The 24,878-nt window shown below is 36.4% G+C and overlaps 1 protein-coding gene across 2 annotated transcripts in view; it reads right to left on the bottom strand.

The window, feature by feature from the left end:
* The window catches only part of LOC150075335 (inactive rhomboid protein 1-like), a 332,829-nt gene that overhangs the window by 186,422 nt on the left and 121,529 nt on the right, over positions 1-24,878 (bottom strand). For both annotated transcript variants that reach the window (XM_090389103.1, XM_090389102.1), the window contains exons 7-8: positions 18,993-19,071; positions 9,195-9,334 (exon numbers count right to left, since the gene is read on the bottom strand). In XM_090389103.1, coding sequence (XP_090245229.1) covers positions 9,195-9,334; positions 18,993-19,071 — 219 coding nt within the window. The remainder of the gene's footprint in view (positions 1-9,194; positions 9,335-18,992; positions 19,072-24,878) is intronic.

Below are 24,878 nucleotides of genomic sequence, written 5' to 3' on the forward strand. Positions count from 1 at the left end.
TTGACAGAGGTGGGAGTAGAGATAGACAAAAGTTGCGGCCAATTGCTTCGGCAAGAGACCAGAATGCTCTGCTAGCATTAATGCAAGAAGCAAGTTTTCTACTCTTAGCCTGTTCAAAATCTAGTTTGGACTGATTAATAACTGCATTAAAATTGTTGCAGGCTTTGGTGTAGGCAGAAAATGAAACTGAAGGATTGGAAACAAGCCAATTAAGATATGCAACATTCTTCTCTTGAATAGCCATAGCACATTTATTGGAAAACCAAGGTTTAGATAAGGGACGAGATTTTAAAGTTGTATGGAATAAAGGATTCCATTCCTACAAGAATAATTTCACTGACATGACCTGAGCAAACATTGACATCAGAAGTTTTGAATCAGTAATCCAACCAAGGAAAAGAAGAAAAGAAATCTCGCCGGTCATCCCATTTTGCATTCTTGTAATGCCAAACAACACGAGGTTGGGAATAGCCATGAGATAAAGGCTCCAATGGAGAAGAGACAATCACCAAGTTGTGATCTGAGTGTCCAAAGGATCACTCACTTTGACTGTGTACTTAGAAGGGTTGTTTGTGAGGGAAAAAAAAGATCAAGCGTGTTGGCTGTATGGTTAGGATTGTCCGGTATTCTTGTAGGTAAATAAACAATCTGTGAAAGGTCATTAGTAATTGCAAAAGCCTCAGCATCTTGACCAGCTGGGTCTGTGTGACTAGAAAACAGAAGCCAGCTGGAGTTGTGAACATTAAAATCACCAAGGAAAATTACCTCACTGTTTGGAAAATTGGACTGGAGAAAGTCAAGTTGCAAAGAGAGAAAGTCAAAGAGCCCCAAGTGATTAGTGGAGTTGGAAGAACGGTAGAGACAACAGATGAATTTGACAGAGTGAGGTAGAGAGATTTTAAGCCAGAGAAGGTCAAAAAGAAGAGATTCCAAATTACCAAGTCTCTGACAGGGAATATCGGAACGGACATGTGCACAAGTACCACCTTTGAGGCAAAAGGAATCATACAGCAAATAATTTGGGGAACTGAGATGAGCAGTAGTTGAATCAACTGATAACTGAGATTCTTTCAGAAAAGGTACATGGGGTTTGGCAGACTGCAAGTGGGAATGGACATCACTGAGATTAGAATTGAGACCACGTATATTTGTGAAATGAACTAGGAAGTGTTTGGGAGGTTTAAATCTTTTCACAGATAAGCTTACTCTATTAGTTTGACAATTTGCAGGATCATCTAGACAAGACTGCAGCAATAATTCAGACACAGCATGGGTTTGTTAAGGGAAAGTCTTGTCTGACAAATTTGATAGGATATTATGATGTGGTTACAAAGGAACTGGATGCAAAAAATAATTTTGATATCATATATTTGGATTTCAGGAAAGCTTTTGACACTGTTGCGCATGGAAGACTATTGTACAAATTGGAGCAGAATGGTATTAAGGGTAAGTTGCTACAATGGATAAAAGGATGGTTAAGTGGGAGAAGACAGAAGGTGGTAATCAATGGGTGCTGCTCTTCTTGGACTAATGTCATTAGTGGTGTCCCACAGGGTTCGTGTTAGGTCCACTGTTGTTTTGTATATTTATCAATGATATTGATGAAGGTATATCAGGCTTAATGTCGAAGTTTGCAGATGATACAAAGGTTGGCAGGGTTGTTAATGACAGTAATGGCAGTGTGCTACTGCAACAGGATCTAGATAATTTGGGCAGATGGGCTAAGAAGTGGTAACTGAAGTTTAACCTTGACAAATGCAAAGTACAGTGAAACTTCCCTTTAACGGACAGCCATGGGGAACGAAAATGTGTCCGTTAGAGAGAAGTGTCCGCTAACAAGAAGTCTGAGGGAGGGAAAAAAAAAAAAGGAAGAAAGAACAATCGTTAAATGTTTAATGTAAAATTAAATTAAATTATATACAGATTTTGCACAATATTTTTGTAAATAATATACATATAATTGTGCTATGCATATTATGACTTTATCTTAAGAAAAATACATACAGTAATTACTTATTTTCTTCTGCACCTTCTTCCGGCTGATAATTTTGTTTTCAACATTTGTTTGGAGTGAAGAAACCATCGAAAGTCTTTCAGTATCTTCTTCAGCGGCGAAAAACATTTTTAAACGATTGATTTGTATGAGCGCTTCTTCTATTTTCATCGGTGGTTCGTCGTTAATATGTTCTTCGACAGAATGACCTCCTTCCATTTCTTCATCCTCATGAGGAACTTCTTGAAAAATATCGATGATAATGTCGTTGATATCTAGAGCACCATCTTCTGTAGTGAGGTTCGAGTCTATATCTTTGTAGCTAGGGTCACTTGTAGCGGAAGTATCATACATTATCAATAGATGTTGAAGTTCTTGTTCTTCTTGGTACTCCATATTGCTATTCACAACTTCAATTTTTGCGTTTGAGAAGCCAGACTTTACAAAACAGTTCACGACAGTTTGTTTTCTAATTACGTTTACTGAAGAGGAAATCCACTGAATCGCATCTAGGATGCTGATTTTCTTTGAAAGGTCACTCGCACATGTTACATCGTTCATGTTTGCAATGAGATGTCTTAAAACACGTTTTCTGTAGTGAAGTTTAAAATTTTTTTATTATCCCTTGATCCAAGGGCTGACACTCTGCAGATGTGTTTGGTGGCAGAAAAACAATTTGAATGTTGGACAATTCAATGTGCGGGTGAGAGGCAGCATTATCCATGAAAAGAATAATTTTTCTGTTTTGACGAATCATGCTTTGGTTAAAGTGACTTATCCATTCGCTCATGATATCGTGTGTCATCCACGCTTTTTTATTAGACTTCCAGCCAACATTCAAAAGATTCAACTTTATGCCCTTGAAACAACGAGGATTTTGTGGTTATCCTATAACAAGAGGTTGTTCAAAGTCTCCCAGCATATTTGTACACAATAGTACAGTCAAGCATTCCTTAGAAATTTTTCCGCCCTGGCACTTTTCGTTTTTTAGACTCATTGTTTTTTCAGGAAGAGCTTTAAAAAACAACCCTGTCTCGTCACAGTTGTAAATATCTTTAGCTTCAAAATCACGACATTAATCTTCCAATTGGACGGTCCACTCTGTTACAACCCCAGTATCAACAAATCCACCTTCACCACTTACGCTTTTCCAAGAAATTTTATGCCGAGTTTTGAACTTGTCTAGCCATTCCACAGAAGCTTTGAACTCATTTACTCCCATAGATTTCGCAACCTCCAAAGCCTTTTCCCTAATAATAGGCCCATTAATGGGAATTTTTTTAGCACGTTCGCGACAAAACCACTCACACGTAACATTGTCAATTTGAAGTCCAACAGTTTTCGGGTATGATTTTTGAACCTGATCTTGCCAAAATTGTTTGAGCAGTTCGCTTTTTTTCCTTTAGGATGTCGCTTACCTGCGTCTTCCCGATTTTGAATTTTGCAGCGAGATTGCGAACACTATTTTTTTGCCGATTATACGCATTAATGAGTTCGACTTTATCTTTTAAAGTTAAATGTTTACGAGAAGACATTGTGCACTTCACACGACACTGAATAAAACTGAAAATAAACTGAAAAGACGAAAGGCCAGCCATATTCCCGCCCCTGCACACACACCGAATTCATCAGCAGTTTTACACGTGCCTTAAAATTCTTGAAAAAGGGTTTAGAACCTTGATAAAATTCAGAGAATCGGAAATAGAAAATAAACACACGATTGAGGCAATACGTGGAAGAAACGTTCCTAGAAAAAGGGCCGTAAGCTAGACAGAAGCTGCAAACACGTTAAAACCAATGGAGGTGAGTTGGGGAATTTGAAAATGTCCGTTGTAGAGAGATGTCCGTTAGGAGAAGTTTCACTGTACTGCATATGGGTAGAAGTAACCCCAGAGAAACGTACCAACTGTGTGGTACTACACTTAAGGTGGTAGAAAATGAAAAAGACCTGGGAGTAATTGTGCAGGCAGATATGAAGTTTTCGGAGCAATGCAGACAGGCTGCCAGGGCAGGTCATGGGGTTTTGTCAATGATATATAGGAATTTTGCTAGCAGGGAAAAGGAGGTGATTATCCCTCTGTATAAGGCAATGGTCAGGCCACGCCTTGAGTACTGCGCACAGGTCTGGAGGCCTCATTTTAGGAAGGATGTAGATTTACTTGAGCGTGTACAGAGAAGGGCAACAAGATTGGTGATGGGAATGAAGGGATCCTCTTACCAAGAAAGGCTTAAGTTCTGCAAATTGCAGTGGCTGGAGACTAGGCAGAGAATGCGCAGTTATCTGATTGAGGTATATAAGGCCTTGAATGGGTTGAGCACGCTGAATTCTGATGGGATCCTTCCACTTGTTTAGATTACGAACCTAAGGGGGCATAAATTCAAATTAAGAAAAGACAGATGTAGAATAGATGTGCGGAAATTTGCCTTTAGCCAGCGGGTGGTTAATTTCTGGAACAAACTTCCATCTGTCGTTGTGGAAGTTGATAGGTTGAATAAATTTAAGGAGGAACTGGACAGGCATTTGGAGAGAATGGTGTGATTTTTTTTTTTTTTTTTGTTGGCTGATGCTGCATAAGCTCATACATTTGCTTTCTTGCATCACATGCCACTACTACTAATTCATGGTGTATCCAATAGTAAGAAAAAGTGTGGGGGAACATGCTGTATGAAGTAAGGAAATTTTTGGATATGGCATACAAATGGTAAGAATATACCCAGATCCTTGACATAACGTGGCCTCGACAGTAGTAGTGGCATGTGATGCAAAGCCTTCTTGCATCTAATGCCTCTACTACTACTACTACTACCCCGAGGACCTTTTTTCTGTTTAGAGTTTGATAAACTTCTGGCATTGCCTTCCCTAAAGAACTTCTCACATGTGAATGTAGATGCAAAATACCATTCAATCTATCTGTAACCTGAGAAGGGTCATCAACAGTTAACCCTTAGACGTTGAGTGGCCCAATGTGATTGAACCCCTTTCTTCTACTGTTAATAAGTAAAGAAGCCTTTGCTGCTTTCTTTGCATCCTTAGCCAGAGACTTCTTGTAATCTGCCTTAGCTTGCCTAACCTCCTTTGTGACTTGATTACAGACTAGTTTACATCTACTGCTGGCTTCTGTATCACCTAATAATTCATGTACATCCCATGCTTTTTTCTTTACTGCTACAAGACTCATCAGTTCACCTGAACTCCATTTAGGTCTAAGCCTTGAATAGTATATCTTAGTTGGTTAAGGTCAATGTGTCAAGGTGTGTTTATTTTAATTTCGGTCTCCAGGATTTCCCCTATATGCTGCTGTAGCATCTGAAAAGGCAAAAGGCCAAGGCTGGCAAGTGTATGTAGGTCTTAGTTGGTAGGAAAAGCATTGTAGTTTCTATCATTACTTCCCAAAATGCTTCCCATTTAGAATTTGCTGTTGGTAACATCATCAGTTGGTCCCACTGCATAGAATTTAAAATCTGTCTGAAGCCACTGTAGTTACCTTTATGAAAGCAAAAGCTCTTCCCTTTGTCCTTGACAGTAGGCCTATAGGACTTTCAGGATCTGTTTGTGAATCCATATCGCAAGTGTTCGTCATTATGTTGTGTGTGTGTGTGTGTGTGTGTGTGTGTGTGTGTGTGTGTGTGTGTGTGTGTGTGTGTGTGTGTGTGTGTGTGTGTGTAAGCATGATGCATAATCACTGATTCGTTGTCACTATCACTGCTATAATTTTTCCATTTTATCACAAATTTATTTTAAACTATCAATCTGTTATCAACATAGGCTAATTCTAGTGCATACAATCGATAAAATAATATCTATAATTTATTGATAAATGAAAGTCAACTATGGTATAATTATCGCGCATATTTATCAATAATTTCAGATCACTTGTGGATTTTTTTAAGTTTATTCTAAATAAACAACTCTTCTCTTGCAAATAAGATTTATTAGTAATAGAAAGTGTTGTGTTTTGCCCTCTATGGCACCTCTAACTGTCAGTTACTCGTGTTACTTATGCCCCATGAGATGGGTCTGTTTATTATCATTTATCTAATTGATTTTAATTCTGCGATTTTGTTTCAATTTCTGCCATTTTTCTAATCAATTTCTGTTCTGCACTATAAGTGCATGCCAGGAATGCTGCAGCCCATCAATATTACTTACGTAAATCTGCTTAGAGATTCTTGTACAGGCATATTCTCAGTTTACTGATTCTGTAAAAATTAGTCTAATTGGTAATTAATCAAAGCACGAAAGCGTAAGATTAGGCTGAAGTACCACAAATTTAATTATTCATAATGGGGAAACATATGAAGTGTGGTTAGGGTGCATGTTATTTTTCACTCAAAACGTTTTCTTCACACAGTATATAATTAAATTACTTTTTTTTTATATATATATATATATAGGCCTAATAATGCCACGAAAGTCAAATATTTGGAACTATTTTGCCAAATCTAGTAGTGTTGAAGCTAAGTGTAACATATGCAATGAAACATTAAAATGTGCTGGAAGTACAACAACAGGATTAGCCTTTCACATAAAGAATGTTCACCATATTGATTTGAGTGATGATGCAGAAGTGGCAACAAAAAGACAGAAAACTCTTTTGACTTCTACAAAACTAAATTTTCAATGAAATAAGAAGTCTCTAAAATGGCTAGCATTCATGGTTTCAGTTTTAAATGTATTTGCAAAAATTGACTTTATACAAAATAGTTTAAAAAAATGAAGGAATGAATACGATAATCCTCCACCAACTTGTCTTAATACAGTCAAAAATATGGTTATTTCATTTTATGAGGAAAAGAAAAACGAATTAACTTACTTATTCAAAGAGAAAGTTAAAAAGGGTCAACGATTTTCCCTCACTATAGATGAATATACATCTCTTCAAAATAAAAGATTTAGGAACATAAATGTCCATGATGAAAATGAGCATTGGTCTTTGGAAATGATATTAATCAGAGGATCACTAAATAGTGTTAAATGTAAGGAGTTGGTCAATACCAGATTAAAAGAATTCGGACTCGACATGAATGAGCACATGATGGCTTCTACAACGGTGCATCTATCATGGTCAAATTTGGCCAAGATATACTCCCAGAACACCAAGAATGTTTGGTGCATTTCTGACATCTTCCTTATAAAGAACATCCGATACAGCATTCATCTTGCTGTATTGGATATTCTTTTATAAGGAAGATTTATGAATGTGATGTTCATGAAGACAGCAAAGAAGACAATATTCAGTCATCGGCACTTAAAAGATTATTATTTTGGTTTGTTCAGGAAATTGTGGAAAGTTTGCAAAACGTTCAGAAATTCCCCTTTAAAGAATGAAATTCTCCAAGGATTTGTGAAATCAGAACATGGAAATGAGCTACAATTAATCCTTGATATCAGAACTCACTGGAACAATTTACTTGAAATGTGTGAAAGGTTTTATAAACTGAAATCCTACATCACATAAGCTTTAGAAATCTGTTGCTTTGAAGAATTTTCTAAAAAAGATTGGACCGCAGTCAAGAGTCCATGTGACACTTTAAGGCCAGTTGAAATAGTATTAACTTCTTTGTGCTCTGAATATGCAAACTTATTGAAAACAGACAATCTTCTTAAAAAGTTGGGAAAGAAAAATAGTGGAATAGCCCATCAAATGCATTTTTCTCTCAAGCAACAGTATGAATCAAGAAGAGTTCAAAATACTGTTTCCCTTTTGCAATATCTTCATGATCCTAAAGCTATAAATGAACAAATTTCTGACACTTCAAGATGTCTTCTCCAGTTTATTTTAAGAAATATGCCACTTCTATATATTTACGATTGTTTCTGTTTCCTGAACCTCTTACGGCTATAAGTAGTGCAGAAGAAACTCCAGATGAAGGCAACATAAATGAAGATGACAAAGAGGAAGATTTCAAAAAATGCCTATATCATGAGATGAGTAAATTGAAATCAAAAACTTCCGAGTCCTTAAGTAAGTTCTCTATGTTCAATGCAGGCAGTGAATTCGCAATGTACGAAGTAAAGAAAAAGGGAAGCAAAAATCTTGATCGATTGTACAATGCATTAAGGACCATCAAGCCTACAAACTGTGAAGCAGAGCATACGTTTTCTTCAGCAGGAATTTTCATAACGAAGATTCGATGCAGTCTCTCTCTCGCCACTATTCATGCCTTATGCTTTTTGAAATGTTACTTCCTTAATAAGGATATAAAACTAAAATCTGTTTAAGTAATGTTTAAATAATTATGGCTGTCAATGTGGAATGAGCTCATTAAAATCTGTTCTTATAATTTTGTGTTTTTCTTCCATTAATGAGACAGCTAATTTAATTAGAAAATTTATCGATAATCCAAATTTTTTTCAATCATTTATTAATAAATTTAATAAATGAGCTTTTGATAATTTGCATCCTATAGCTAATTCACTAACATACAATTAGTAGTTGAAAAATAGCATATTTATTGAAAATTATACAAATTACTGGCATGAGTAATACATATGTATACCTACTACACACTTTTAATGAACTGTTTAACTCTTACTTGCAACCAGCAACAAAAACTAAAATTTCCCCTCCACTAAATCAAAATTTAAACACTAATGAATTATAATTTAAATGGTATTACACTGGGGATGTTAATTTCAATCAGCATCATTTTATGTATGATGATTGGGCAGTTACAACTTATCATACAATTATGAAAATATATAATAAAAAAATTAAAATATTAAGTATTTTTGTGTTAAAAATTAAAAAAATCTTGATTCTTGCACATGTCCCCCATTCCAACCCCAAATATGTTAATGGTTCCCAAGAAGTCTGTGCACTACAGTTTGAGAAATACTGTCACAGAGTTTAATAGAATAAAGACCGGATTTTTATGTTTTGTGGTGTTCGCAGGCTGAGAGGCAATATTAAATCACCACAAACATCTTAACATAAGCACTTGGTTCAGGATCAAGTGCATGGCCTTAGCAGTCATCGTCAGGCACTGGGGGAGGGGAATATATACTTGTAATCATGTCAAGGAACCCCAAAACAGAAAAACACCAAAAATATAATTTCTTGAAATAAGTCACACACAAAAAAAATTATCTTCATTTATAACAAAATTGCTCTTACTCATATCTGTGATCTATTAGCAGAAAATCTGAACAAATGAAGAAAATCTAATGTGTAAAAACTTCTGAGTAAAAAAAAATTACCTATGGTCATCTATATCATCTAACTGCTGCTTAACGTCGGATGTAATGCGATCCTCACGTACCCTCCTGTTTAACAAGTTACCTGTTATACCCATTCCAAACTGCCTTCGATTTGAATTGTCCAAGGCTTGATCTAACAACTAAGATAACAACAAGGACATAGCAGTGAGTAATCTGAATTAAACTAACAAAAATACTTACAAAAATATAAAATAATTTCGTGCTAAAAAGTATTATATGTTCAAATTAGCATATTCGTTTTCAGGTACAAAAAATATATATAATAATAACAAAAATAGCATTCTGCTTCCTTCAATTATCATTCTAATAAAAGATTGGATTTTAATCAATAAAACTAAGGAATGAAACTTCCAATAAAGAAATTATATTAATTAAATTTATAATTCTCCAATAAAGTAGTTGTTGAAAAGAATATTATTGCAGGACACAATATTAAAATGACAAATTTACACCACTAACTGCATTGTAATCTTTCCATTTAAGTCAATTTTATTCCCTGCATAACATGGACCAGTGAAGAAGGTCAAAGGAAAGAGTCAATCAGTAAATCTGCTTTGCAATGCAGTTAGTGTCATTTAAAATAAATTTATAATTAATGAATTAATTATATGATACTAATTAAGAAATCTCAGAAATTTTGTTATACTGACATTTTACTGTATTATAAATAATAATGAATGGAATTTTAAAATAGAAAAAAAATCAGACATTCATTATATCATACATGGTGAGTCAAAATACCACATACATCTACCACAGATGAGATATTATTCATAGCTCCTGCATAAATACAAATATATATCTCATACACATCTACATCTTTTCTTGTTATCAGACTATCAGAGATTATCAATTCAGAGTAAAGAATTTGACTAAAATCTGTTATAGTTTCATAAGTTGAGAGTGTAAGAGGGGGGCGGGACCTTCACAATAAGGCAACCTCAAGACTTCAATAGCAGATTTGGTGTTCTGAACAAGGAAATTATGGAATGCTTCACTTGAGCAAAACTTACTTAAACCATAATGTTCCATGCTATCCTTGTGTTATTATTCAGCCTTTTCTTTTTCTTTTTCTTTCTTTTTTTTTTTTTTGTTAGTTGTTGGCACATCGGCTTCTGTGGCCATAATGTACCTCCCAAGGTTTTTTGCACTACTCTGATCCAAGCCCGAGGTGGGATTCGAACCCGCGACCTTTGGGTTGCCAGGCAGGCACTTTACCCACCCGGCTAGCCCGGTCGGTGCCTTTCCTTGTAAACTTTAAGGTACAGTTTTCAATATATTTACCTCAAAATGCATGCAAAATAGTGTTTATTCATTCAGACTACCCAGTAAATACTAAATACTCTTGTATTTAGTATTTACTGGGTAGTCTGAATGAATTCAATTCAGAATCAATTCTTGTATTCAATCCATTTTTGACTTTTGCCAGAATCAGGATAAAAAAAGTAAAGAAAAGAAATTCATTTGGAACAAAAGAGAAATTATCCAAAAGATAAAATAAGCTGTTTATAACAGTTTTTAAGCATATTTTAACTTATGGAGTTGAGAGATGGTTAAGGAATAAAAGGATCAATCAAAAATCAGATTAAACAAACAATACACAAATAATCCATTAGCCAAAAAAACCAGACTAACCAAACACATATTCAGAGAAAAAATGAATGATAACAGCCCTGAAATCAAAACAAGAGGAAAATGAATCAACGGTATCAAGTGAGCATTAAAGGAAAAAGGCTTACTTTGGATAGGGCTAAAATAAAAATCTTTTCCAAAAGGACTCCTTTTTGCTATCATAAAGACCTGTAACACTGAATATAACAGGTTAGAATGATAATGATATAACAATTATCACTACACAGATGTTTTGTTCAACATAGGTAACAAAGAACCTTCAAATACCAAAAATGTACTCTTTTGCAAAATTACTCAAGCCTGCCAAGAATTTTATATACTGAAAATATGCAACTGTATTTTTTGTGCCTGTACTGTCAACTAAAGGGAAATTAATTAATTGTATTAGAAATATGTTTGTCTCAAATCTGCAATTATCATGGAAATTAACTTGTGATGCATCATTTATATATTATCTAACTTTTAACTTTAGTTGCAAATATCAAATGAGAAGTTAATTATTTTGCAATATATATATTAAATTCAAGAGAAGTCAATAAATAAAAGTACAGCATAACTAAGTATGTAAGTAATAGCAAAAATACAAATTTGAACATACTCTAGGAAAGCATCAACTTTTCCAGAGTATGGACAAATAGATACTGCATGCATGGGCCCTGAAGAGTACATCTTTCAAGGTCCTTTCAAATAACATTTTTAAAGTAATTGTAGCCACTTTATAAGAGATGCAGCATGAAAACAGATTTTAAAATCAGAAGAGATTTTAAAACCCGTCAACTAATGCTGTCCAATTTTGTCTTACAAAAGCTAAAAGTCTCAGGAATTTGGATCAAGAAGTTGATGGAACTGAATCAAGGGATACATAAATAGATGTAGAAGACAATATTACATAAAAAAGAAGTAACAATTTTTTTTACAATTTGTTTGAATTCTTTTGTAATTTTTTAACTTTTTTTTCTTTTTTAAATTCTGATTTGATTTTTGAAATAATTTTCCTCTAATAATGGGCAATCAAGCAAATGAGAACAAATTAATATTTATAAGCATTTATGCACAAAGTTTATATTTTTAAAAATTTTCTAGTGGGCATTTTCAAAATTTGAAAAAAAATTGAAAAAAATTCACTCCTTTAAAGCTGTAATAAGCATAGTTCAACCATATGCTCACACACCCCTCCCCTAAATGGACTACACAAGCAGAAATTTCTGAGGTTTGAACATGCAAAATGTCCCCCAACATGCACACAAAATACCTACATGGTCAGTCAAAAATTATGGCCAAAAACCACCAATCTCATTCCTGAGAGCCACAACAGAAAAGTATATCTTTGCCATCCTGAGAACTTTACTTTTATGGCACACTAGCAAAGGCCAAAGTGCAATCCATCTTGAGGGCCTCTCTTCAGTATGTGACTATATATAAGATATTATGCTATACAGATTTAAGGTTACAATGTTTGTATTCCTTTAAGTTTAGCACTTCAGTTAATTAGTTAGTTTCAGTGTCAAGTTTTCTTGGATTCATTGTATATATTGTAGAATAATTAATTTTGCTAAGTACATAAGTCACTCTATAATGTTAATCTCTAATGAAACAAAAATGGCCTTGTGAAATGTTTGAAGGCTGTAAATGTTATTACTACATTTGACATTACACAACTGTCACTATTACCATTACCTATCAACAAATCTATTCAAGGACTAGTTGCTGCATGTGCAAGTTAAGCCCCAGGTGAAATCGGGGAAAGATATTTTGAATAAAAGGCACTCCGTCTGAAGTCACATAATAAGGTGAATGTAACCATGGCTTACTTTATTTACTCAGCATTAAATTCATATAATGCTGACTTCCCAAATTACTTTAGCAGTGGCAAATGATGTAAGAAAGCAAGCTCATACAGCATCAGCCAAAAAAAACTTCCCATCTCACCCATCCATTCACTCCAACAATTTGTCTAGATCCTCCTTGAATTTATTTAAGCTATCAACTTTCACAACAGACGGAAGCTTGTTCTAGCAATCAACTACCCTCTGGCTAAAGACAAACTTCTGCACATCTATTCTGCAATCCTTTCTCAACTTGAATTTATGTCCCCTCATATGCGTAGTCTGTGCAAGAGAAGAATCCTATCAGTATTCAGCTTGCTCAATCATTCAAAGCCTCAATCAGATCACATCACAGGTGCCTGGTCTCCAGATGTTGCAATTTGCAGAACTGTTGTTGTTTGGTTTTTAGGATCATTAGCAACTAAGGCCATATTGCTCCAGGGATATGTGGTGGTCATTCCCTGACCTTTCCACATCCACCATATTTGGTGGTCATGGGCTCGAACCCCGGTCTAATCAAGAAGCGTGCGCTACGCACTGCTGCTCCTGCCCGCCTGGTTATCGAGGTGCCAATTTGCAGAACTGAAGCCTATCTTGGTAAGAAAGGCTTCAGTTCTGCTTACCTTATTACTTGTCTTCAGTACATTAACAAAGGCCACACATCAAAGTGAATTATCTTTTTTAATCACTTTATTTTTATGATTATAGAAATGGAGTTCATCATTAAAATACTTCTTTTATCATATATTAGATATTTCAAAACCTAAATTATAACAGCATTTTCATCATTTGAGAAAGAACTAACATACTGTACATACCTTTGTATGGAAAAATTTCCCAGATATTGACTGGAATTTGGGAGCTGGTCACTCACACACTAGCAAGGCTTTTGTGGATTTATTGGATGATTGTTTTCTACATCAGCATGTTCGGGAGGCAACTAGAGAGAGCAATACTCTTGATTTGATTATCAGTAGTGATTCTTCATGCATTAAGAATCTGCAGGTAAATGAACCACTGGGTGTCAGTGATCACAGTGTGCTGAAGTGGGATTTACTCAAAGAGGTAACTACCATTAGGGGTAAAGGGAAGGGTTATTGCTTTCGTAAAGGTGACTACGATGGACTGAGACAGTATTTAAATTCTATACAGTGGGACCAACTGATGATGTTACCAACAGCAAATTCAAAATGGGAAGCATTCAAAGAACTTATCTTGGAGCTACTAGGATTTACATACCAACTAAGAAATATTGTTCAAGGTTTAGGCCTAAGTGGATGTCAGATGAACTAATGAGACATATGGCAGAGAAGAAATATGCATGGGATACATACAAATTAACACGTGACACAGAAGCCTATGATAGATAGAAGTTGATCTGTAACCAAGTTACAAAGGAGATTAGGCAGGCGAAGGCAGATTACGAGAAATCTTTGGCAAGGGATGCAAAGAAAAACAGTAAAGACTTCTTTACTTATGTAAACTCTAGAAGGAAGGGGATGAATCAGATTGGTTCACTTGATATCGATGGGTCAACTGTTGATGATCCTGCTCAGGTAGCTAACAAACTGAATGAATATTTTGCATCGACATTCACACATGAGGAGTTATTCAGCGAGGGGAATGCCAGAGGTGTTTCAACTCTGGCAGTAAGCTAGAGAATCTTGTAATAACTGAGAGTAAAGTGGAAAAGAAATTGTTGAAGATAAATACAAGAAAGGCACCTGGGGTGGATGGGATCTATCCAGTTATATTAAAGGAAGCAGCAAAGGAAGTAAGCAAACCCTTAGCCATAATTATGAGAGCTTCCTTGGACTAAAGGGAAGTACCCATGGACTGGAGATATGCAAATGTAACCCCAATTCACAAAGGAGGATCAAAGGGTGTCACAAATAATTATAGACCTGTTAGTTTAACTTCTGTTCCTGGAAAATTAATGGAGGCACTGGTTAAAGAAGCACTGCAGGATCATCCAGACAAGACTTCAGTTATAGCACAGACACAGCATGGTTTTGTTAAGGGGAAGTCTTGCCTGACCAATTTGATTGGATACTATGATGCAGTCACAAAAGAACTGGATGCAGGGAATAACTTTGATATTATATACTTGGATCTTTGAAAGGCTTTTGATACTGTTGCACATGGAAGACTGCTGCACAAATTGGAGCAGTGTTGCATTGGAGGCAAATTGCTGCTGTGGATAAAGGGGTAGTTGAGGGGGAGAAGACAGAGAGTGGTAATCAATGGACACTGATCATCGTGGACTAATGTTATTAGTGGAGTCCCTCAGGGTTTTCAGTATTGGGTCCATTATTGTTTTCTGTATTTATAAATGATATTGATGATGGTATATCAAGCTTAATGTCCAAGTTTGCTGACGATACGAAGGTTGGCAGGGTTGTCAAGGACACTACTGACACTATGCTACTGCAACAGAATCTGGAAAGGTTGAGCAGAGGGGCTTCGAGGTGGCAAATGAAGTTTAACATTGACAAATGTAAAGTACTACTTATGGGAAACAGCAACTCCAGAGCAACATATCAACTCTGTGGTACTACACTGACTGTGGTAGAGAATGAAAGGGAGCTGGGGGTGGTTGTGCAGGCAGATATGAAGTTTTCTGAGCAGTGCAGACGGGCTGCAAGAGTAGCTCATGGTGTATTGTCGACGATATATAGGAATTTTTTTAGCAGGGATAAGGAGGTGATTATTCCATTGTATAAGGCAATGGTCAGATCACACCTAGAGTACTGTATACAGGCTGGAGGCCTCATTTCAAGAAGGATGTAGAGATGCTGGAACGAGTACAGAGAAGGGCAACAAGATTAGTGAATGGAACAAAGGGGTGCTCTTACGAAGAAAGGCTTAAGTTTTGCAAATTACAGTGTCTGGAGACTAGGCACCGGCGAGGGGATCTGATAGAGGTGTATAAAGCCTTGAGTGGTTTGAGCATGCTCAATGCTGATGGGATTCATCCTCTTGCTCAGAATAATTACCTGAGAGGGCATAAATTCAAATTGAGAAAAGACATATGTAGGATAGACGTGAGGAAATTTGCCTTTAGCCAGCGGGTGTTTGGTTGGTGGAATAAGAAAGTTGATAGCCTAAATAAGTTTAAGGCTCAGCTGGACAGGTATTTCGAAGGAACAGAGGGGTGAAGTGGAAGTGGTTATTTTTTATTTATTTATTTTTTTATTTATTTATTTTTTATTTATCTATTTATTTTTTTTTTGGCTGATGCTGCATAAGCTTGCTTTCTTGCATCAAATGCCTCTACTAATGCTAATGCTAAAAAGGAAAATGGAAAAGGCTTTAAATCTGTGGATAGAAGACGGAACTCATAATAAAATTCCGTTAAGTACATTCATCATTCGTGAAAAGGCAAAACTCCTTTATCAACACTTTAGCGAAACTGGTGATAGCACTGGTGGGATAACTTTTTTAGCTGGTTTGAAAGATATTTTTGAAATTTCTAATAAATATTACATTTAATATTAAATTGTTTCTTATTTTAATTTCGATGCCTTATGCTTGCATTTCATTATGTACTGCCTATGTACATAGTCATATTATGAAGGTACACATAATACATACATAGACAAAATTTTAGACTAGTTTTTCTTATATATTTCATACTTTGGAACGGAACCCCTTTATTACTATGGGAGCCATAACTCAGTATTCGCGTTTTTGGTATTCGCAGCATTTCTCAGGAACGTAACCTCCGCGAATAGCAGGGGTTTACACTGTACTCCTTAATGTTAGGCATCCCACTTCAATATCAAATTTCAAGTATTGTACTAGCAGATTGATGTCCTGCAATCATGGCCTATAAATTTCAAATCAATGGTAGAGTCTGCAGCATCACAATGTCCCCACAGGTGAGGAAAATGAAGAGGCATGGAGATGCATTCTTCAACATTTTTTAGTGTAGATGGGAGGATACCTCACGTCTAGGCCAGAGTGTCATCCCTGGCCTACTGGCCATAACTGGCAATCAGTGATGTGTTTCTAGCTGTCAATTTCTTATGACAACATGGGAAATTTGCAAGCATATATGCTTGAAAACATACAATTAACTCTAAATATATGTAAAAGTTACAGTAATGATGTTCATCTCAAAGTCATCTAGGCATGACATAAGATTTGAATAGCAATGAAAAGGGCAATGAGAGCCAGTAAGGGACCACAGGATAAAACAACCTCACCAAGCCCACCTTTCCTCTTTAGTTCTTCTTTTCTATACCGACACCATTTTAAGTGCTTTCTCCAACAGGGAGGTGTTGGCAGCCATCAAATACCTAGTCTATCTATATATATCCTGAATGATCTCCATCATGAATTATTTTCTTGGTATTCAGCCAGTCCAGTCTCATAGATCATCCATCACCTCCTCCTCCTCACTCTGGATCCCAATATCTTCCCTACCAGTGCAATTTGTGGTATTTCTTTCCTCTAAGGATGTGCCTGCATATGCCAATTTTCTCCTCTGTATTTTATTTATTAGGTGTCTATCTGTATTTGCCACTTGTAAAACTCTTTCATTACTAAATCTGCTTGTCCATTTAATTCTCATGATTCTCCACAGGTACCGCATCTCAAATGTCTCCAATCGTTTTTGTTGTTTGTATTTTAATTGTCCAGGTTTTCTTCCATATAGGCCAGATATAACATTCCAAAGCCCTAAGTCTTAAATCCAGATTCAGTTTGCTTTCACGCAGGATTTTTCCTATCTGAACAAATTCCTTTTTTTTTTTTTTTTTTTGGTCTTATATGTGATCTGATTTCTTTAGTTTGATTGTTGTCTAAGTAGAATGACTTTCCCAGGTATCAAAAGTTGTTGATCTGTTCTATATTTCCATTTCTGCAGAGAATGGAGAATGTTTTTTTTGTTTACTGATGCACATGATTTTTGAGTTAATTGTAAGGCCCATCTTTGTTTTTAGATTCTATTCTGCTCACTAGTGATTGTAGTTCTCTTTTGTGAAGTGACCATGATAACTGCGGCATATGCATATCTCAGGTTGTTTACTGTTGTTTCTTTATGTCTATGCCTTTTTCCCTCACATGCAGTGCTTTCTGTATTATTTTTTCTGCATATAAGTTGTATAAAAATTGGCAATAGGATACTGCTGTCTCACATCTCCCCTAACCTTGATTCAGTACATTTGCTGTTCTAACTTTGGTGTTCTGATTTCAAATGGCATTTTATTACTCATATCCTTTTTAGAACTTATATAAGTCATATTATTCAAATACAGAGTTCCCTATTCATTCGATAACGCTGTTCAGAATATGACTGATTCCCACAACCCCTTCAATGCTCACCCAAAAGCAAAAAGTAAAAAAGATTTTCATAACTAGAGTTGTAATCTCTTCAGGTCACGCAGTAATAGAGAAAAAATAAAATTTCCATTTCATTTTGAGGTGACTGTAATATTATTGTACATTATTATACGCTTTGTTTTTCCTTTATAGAAATGTATGTAATTTACAAAGCTATTTAATACTCGTATCATGTATGACGATTTTAAATGCCATTGAAAAAGTCCTAAACTGAAAATTATAAATTGTAAATATAGAAAAATTGTAAATAATTATTAGAAATTTTTCCTGATAATAATTTTTTTTTCATTAGATTACAAAGAATGAAAAAAAAAAAAAATGAAAATTTTTTTTTTCATTTTAGATTACAAAGTAATCAAAAAAATATGTACTTTGCATGGAAAAATTTCAAGATTGCCTTCTCCCCATCACTGAAATAAACTCAGTTATCATTCTTTATCACGTTTCTACAAGCAATCATATTTGTTCCATTGATGTCCCACAAGGAAGGCATGAAATTTCAAGTCAATGGTAGAGTCCAAAAAATCACAATGTCCCCACAGATGAGGAAAATGAAAATATCCTCTTCAAGATTTTTTGCTAAGATATTTTTACACATATGAATGCTGTCAATAGTTTAGCATCCATTACTAGGAGTCCATTATACAGTACCTATGTTGAAGGTCATGAAGATTGTAAAAAAAAAAAAAAGACTACTGTTCAACCATGCATCCACTACACTGACCTGTAGAATTCTAATAGCCATGGTGATCTGGCACCTGGATTTTTTGAGCCCTGATCCAACAATGTATAGAGGAGAGTGCCTTTTTTAACTAAACCACTTAATTCATTTCTTCTATGATGCCATTCAAAACCTATATTATAGATATAAAACACTGAAAGATCCATTAAAAAAAAAAGTTTCTGACACAAGCGTAGTCGTTCTTCAATTATTTAACCTAATCTATTTTAATGAAACAATGTATGTACAAACTTTATTCCAAATCCTTTTCATTCCAATCTCAGGATTAGGATCTATTTTTGATGGACGGTGCCAACTGTAACGTTGGGGCCTATAAAAGAAAAAAAAATAAAATAAGAAAAATAAATGGCAAACCCATCCTTCACTGCAGCCATATTTTAATGGTGTAGACAATACAAATAAATTAACATTTTTTTCTTATTTTATTAGAATTATTTTCTTCAGAAAACATCAGTTTTTCAATATCAATATATGCTTCCAATATAATAGGAGAGACCTTGGGTGTCAGTATATTCATCATTTTGATAAGGATATTGTAACCACTGACCTGAATGTTAAACAATGTATTAAAAAAAAATAAATAACTAAAATAAAATAGATACACATTATGAGCATAAAAGATATTAAAAGTAAATAAAATGCGAGCTATAGCAATTAAAAGCTATAAAAATAAGAATATAATATACATGAAACAACAAATAAATAAGTGATAAAGTAAACATACAAGGAGTTTTCAAGGTGTAGGGAGCTCTCTTTCAAATTAGACTGAAGCAAAAACACAGCCGTTCTTATACCCCAGAAGCTACACCAGATATACAACACTATGCACATCGAGCCGAGCCTGGCAGGCAAAAGAAAAAAAAGAGGAGGAAAGGGGGAAGGATAAGGAAAAAGAAAAAGTGGGCTAACTTAATTTAACATTCATCAGCCAATGATTCACAAGACTCCAAACACAGCAGTGCTGTCAAACCCAGTAATACCCAATATCGAGTATTACTGGGTTGGGCAGCACTGTAATCTAAACCCCACCCCTAATGAACATTGAAATTAGCATTAGCATTAGCATTAGTAGAGGCATATGATGCAAGAAAGCAAGCTTATTCAGCATCAGCCAAAAAAAAAAAAAAAAAATATTGGATGAAAAAGAAATATTGGATGTGGCTCATAATGCACACCGCCTCTCAAGGTTAGAGGCCCTCTGTATAGTTTTTGCAGGTCCCATTATTAATCGTAATCTGGGGCCCACATACATCTTATAATGGATGCCGTTATTTTACATAGTGATCAGAGATGGCAGGTAAACAATCGAGCAGGTGGTTGTTGTGTGCTATGTTCAGAGGCTGGTAAATCATCAACTGAAGAATGTTAAATTACACCTGCTTCTTCCTCTTCCTTCGTTCTTTTCTTTTGTATATACAACACCATGTGCATCAAGCCTGGCAGACGAAATAAAAGAAAAGGGGAGGGGAAAGGAAAAGGAAGAAGCAGACTAACATAATTTAACATTCATCAGCCAATGATTCAACAGACTCTGAAAGCAGCACACAATGGCCAACTGCTCAATTATTTACCTGACATCTCTCATCACTGTGTAAAATAACTGCCTCCATAATAGGATCTGTGGGCCCTGAATTACAATTAATAACAGGACCGGCAACAGCTATATGGAGGCCTGTAACCATGAGAGGTAGAGTGCATTATGAGCCACATCCAATCTGATGAATGTTAAATCACATAAGCCTGCTTCTTCCTCCTCCTTTTTCTTTTCTTTCGTCTGCGATGTGCATAGTGTTGTATACCCAGTGTATCTTCTGTGGTATAAAAAAGGCTGTTGCTGTTGCTTCAGTCTAAGTTGAAAATGAGGTCCCTGCACCTTGAAAGCTCCTTGTATCTTTACTTTATTGCTTTTAACTGCTATGCCGTGAATTTTATTTCTTTTATAGTTATTTTAACACTTTTTTTTTTTTTTTAAATAACTGTTTAAACATTCAGGTCAGTGGTTACAATACTCTTATCAATATACACTTCCCTCCAAATCTTATCTAACACCCATTTTCAAAGTTATTGAACCTTTTTGGATTAATGAGTGACTCAAACCACTATAGAAGGAAAGCATATAAATTAGCTGGCTGATTTCAAGGGAGGTGTTATTGTTGGATGTCTAAAAAATATATAAATTCATACACCGACCATTGAATAAAATTTAAAATTTAATATGCTTATCTTTACACAAAAAATATTTACAATAAACCATTGCGGAATGCTAAAAACTGTAATAAAAGATCATTTACAATAAAATTTGCTAAAATATAAAACACTGAAGCTTTCGGGAGCGTCAGCTCCCTTCTTCAACAGTGATATGACTTCCTGCAACATCTCCTTAAGTAGCAGGCTCGCGGTACCTCCACACGTGGTATTTCTCCACGTGGTTCAATCGGCACATGGTCAGAACTGGAAGCGGAAATGTCTCGGGAACGTGGCAAAGAAAATCGTTCATCCGACCTTAATATAATTGTTTCAAAGATAGGATTAATACGTATACCTCTATCTCTGTTCATGGTATTCCTACTGGATGAACTAATCCGTAAACCCTCGAGCCATTTACGCTCCCAGTATCCATGTGCACGATCCATAATAATAGCGTCCTCCGGGGACATTTGATGCTGCTTCTCCCAAAAATGTTCGGCCACAGCAGACTTGTTGTATTCAGCGGTTCTTATGGCATTTAAATGTTCCCCCAGATGATCCCTGAGCCGTCGCTTTGTTTCCCCCACATAACACTCCCCACAATCCGGGCATTCTATTCTATAAACCACTCCACTACTAAGATCTTTTGGTATGCGGTCTTTGACCTGAGACACAGCTGTGCACAGCCTCCGCCCAGGAAGCTGTACACAGCGTGTCCCATAACCCCATAAAATTCTTGCCAGATGTTCAGTAAGGCCCGGATAGTAGGGGATGTATGCGGTGGCTACCGGAACGAACGACTCCCTACGTTCGGACACTCCTCTACTATATCTATCCAGGATCCTCTGGGGGTATCCGCACTTTCTAAGTTCTGCCGTAACACGATTAATTTCTTTTTCTTTATCCTCAGAAATGGTACAGTGTGATCTTACTCTGTCAAATATAGCTTTTGCTACACTATTCTTGTATTGTCCAGCTTGTGCTGAATTGAAATGGGTGTATTGACCTCTACACATGGGTTTTTTAAAAACTGACGTCTTAAGTCTAAAACCCACCCTGGAGATCAATACATCCAAAAATGACAGGGTACCACCCGTTTCCACCTCTGAGGTAAATTGTATAAATTGAGAGAAGTTATGTGGGGGAAATAAAGCTATTAAGCCAGCAAACGGCACCATCCTCCCTCCCCTTCTGGACCAGGGCAAAGGTATCACAACATATCTTCTCCAATTCCTAATAGAAAACGAACACCCACTAAAAACCCTACTTTCCAACTCCTCCATGGCCAAATTGGCCATGGAGGAGTTGGAAAGTAGGGTTTTTAGTGGGTGTACCCATGGCAGTACCACGAACCTGCTTATACATAGTTCCTTGAAACAACATGGTAGTACTAGCTAGACATAATTCTACCCCGGTGCAAATGTCTTCCACACCGAGAAGTGATCTATTACCAAGGGAGGCATCCCTGGTCAATGCCATTTTTTACACAATATACTGCATGACTAATAGGAATACATGTAAATAAAGATATAACGTCAAAAGAGATCATGCTCTCATCATCATTTATAGTCAAATTCCCCACAAAATTCACAAACTCTCTACTGTCTTTAACAACATATTCGGACTGCCCCACTATGGGTGCAATTAATTTAGCCAAGTACCCTGATAGCGCATAGGAAGGACTCCCTATAAATGAAACTATAGGTCTCAAGGGCACTTCTGCCTTATGAATTTTTGGCAGTCTGTAGAATCGTGGGAGTTGACTACCTGTAGTGTGTAATGACCAGTAAGTCTCCTTGGAAATCTTCTCCGTGTTCAACCAGGATTGTACCAGTTTATTGACTCGCCGTTCCAGCCCCACCAACGGGTTCCTCTGGATCACCTTATAAGTGTTATTATCTTGCAGAAGATCCAATGCCTTCTTATTATAATCTTCTGTATTCTGGACCACCGTTGATCTCCCTTTGTCTGCTGGTAAAACAACTATTCCTTTGTCTCTTCTCAATTCCTCTAGAGCTCTCTTTTGACTAAGGCTGAGATTCGGGGGTGCCTTCCTCACCTGACTCAACACTGCAGCTGACTTCACCCGGATTTCATTAGCTAAAGGCTCAGGAAACTTATTAATGGCCCATTCAATATTTGACAGAGTAAGATCACACTGTACCACTTCTGAGGATAAAGAAAAAGAAATTAATCGTGTCACGGCAGAACTTAGAAAGTGCAGATACCCCCAGAGGATCCTGGATAGATATAGTAGAGGAGTGTCCGAACGTAGGGAGTCGTTCGTTCCGGTAGCCACCGCATACATCCCCTACTATCCAGGCCTTACTGAACATCTGGCAAGAATTTTACGGGGTTATGGGACACGCTGTGTACAGCTTCCTGGGCGGAGGCTGTGCACAGCTGTGTCTCAGGTCAAAGACCGTATACCAAAAGATCTTAGTAGTGGAGTGGTTTATAGAATAGAATGCCCGGATTGTGGGGAGTGTTATGTGGGGGAAACAAAACGACGGCTCAGGGATCGTCTGGGGGAACATTTAAATGCCATAAGAACCGCTGAATACAACAAGTCTGCTGTGGCCGAACATTTTTGGGAGAAGCAGCATCAAATCTCCCCGGAGGACACTATTATTATGGATCGTGCACATGGATACTGGGAGCGTAAATGGCTCGAGGGTTTACGGATTAGTTCATCCAGTAGGAATACCATGAACAGAGATAGAGGTATACGTATTAATCCTATCTTTGAAACAATTATATTAAGGTCGGATGAACGATTTTCTTTGCCACGTTCCCGAGACATTTCCGCTTCCAGTTCTGACCATGTGCCGATTGAACCACGTGGAGAAATACCACGTGTGGAGGTACCGCGAGCCTGCTACTTAAGGAGATGTTGCAGGAAGTCATATCACTGTTGAAGAAGGGAGCTAACGCTCCCGAAAGCTTCAGGTTTTTAGCGCTTTTAATGTTTTATATTTTAGCAAATTTTATTGTAAACGATCTTTTATTACAGTTTTTAGCATTCCGCAATAGTTTATTGTAAATATTTTTGTGTAAAGATAATCATATTAAATTTTAAATTTTATTCAATGGTCGGTGTATAAATTTATATATTTTTTAGACATGAGTTTTCCAGACCTCAGAGGCCTCTTTCAGGTTATTGTTGGATGTCACAAAGCCCGCGTGTCAATGACTTTGTGACAACCTACACCATTTAAAGTAATAACATCACCAACATCAACTGTGATGTTATTATGAAGCAGAAATGTAATGGTAACACCACCACCATCCAGTAACTCACAGGAAATTCACTCCACATAACCAGAGAGAACTTAGAGGAGTAGTACAATAAACTTGTCAGACTTCCTGCAAAACAACAACCAGGAGCCAATAGGAGTCGATGTCTGTATAAACAGTCTATAGCTCCATAGCCTTGGTTTACATGGGAGAGCAGCAACACATAAGCCAAACACTGCCACTAGTTATCATCAGTGGTTTCACCTTGCATGGTGCAACAAATGCTGTATTTGGTCCATACAGTGATGGATATTAGTTCTATGGAGTGATGAAACTTGCTACACCTTATTCTTAACAGATAGGTATTATGTGTGGGTGTGGAAGATGCCTGAAGAATGTCTGCTACCAGAGAGCACTATGCCAACAATGAGGTTCAAAGGAGGTGAAGTTACAGCATAGAGATGTTTCTTATGGACTGGCCTAAGATCTTCGGTGGCTGTGTAGGGAACTACGAACACTAATACCTATCTTAACATTTTGGACAATCCCATGCTCCCTATAACTGGCAATTCACTGGTACAGGCACATTTGTTTCAATAGGATAATGTGCTGTTATCCCACCAGTGCTATTTGAGAATGGTTCATGACCACGAACCATTCTCAAATAGCACAGCACAAAAGCTGGAATAGATG

This window comes from Mastigoproctus giganteus, chromosome 14, assembly GCF_048544385.1.
Source record: "Mastigoproctus giganteus isolate SK-2022 chromosome 14, ASM4854438v1, whole genome shotgun sequence".
Taxonomy (NCBI): domain Eukaryota; kingdom Metazoa; phylum Arthropoda; class Arachnida; order Uropygi; family Thelyphonidae; genus Mastigoproctus; species Mastigoproctus giganteus.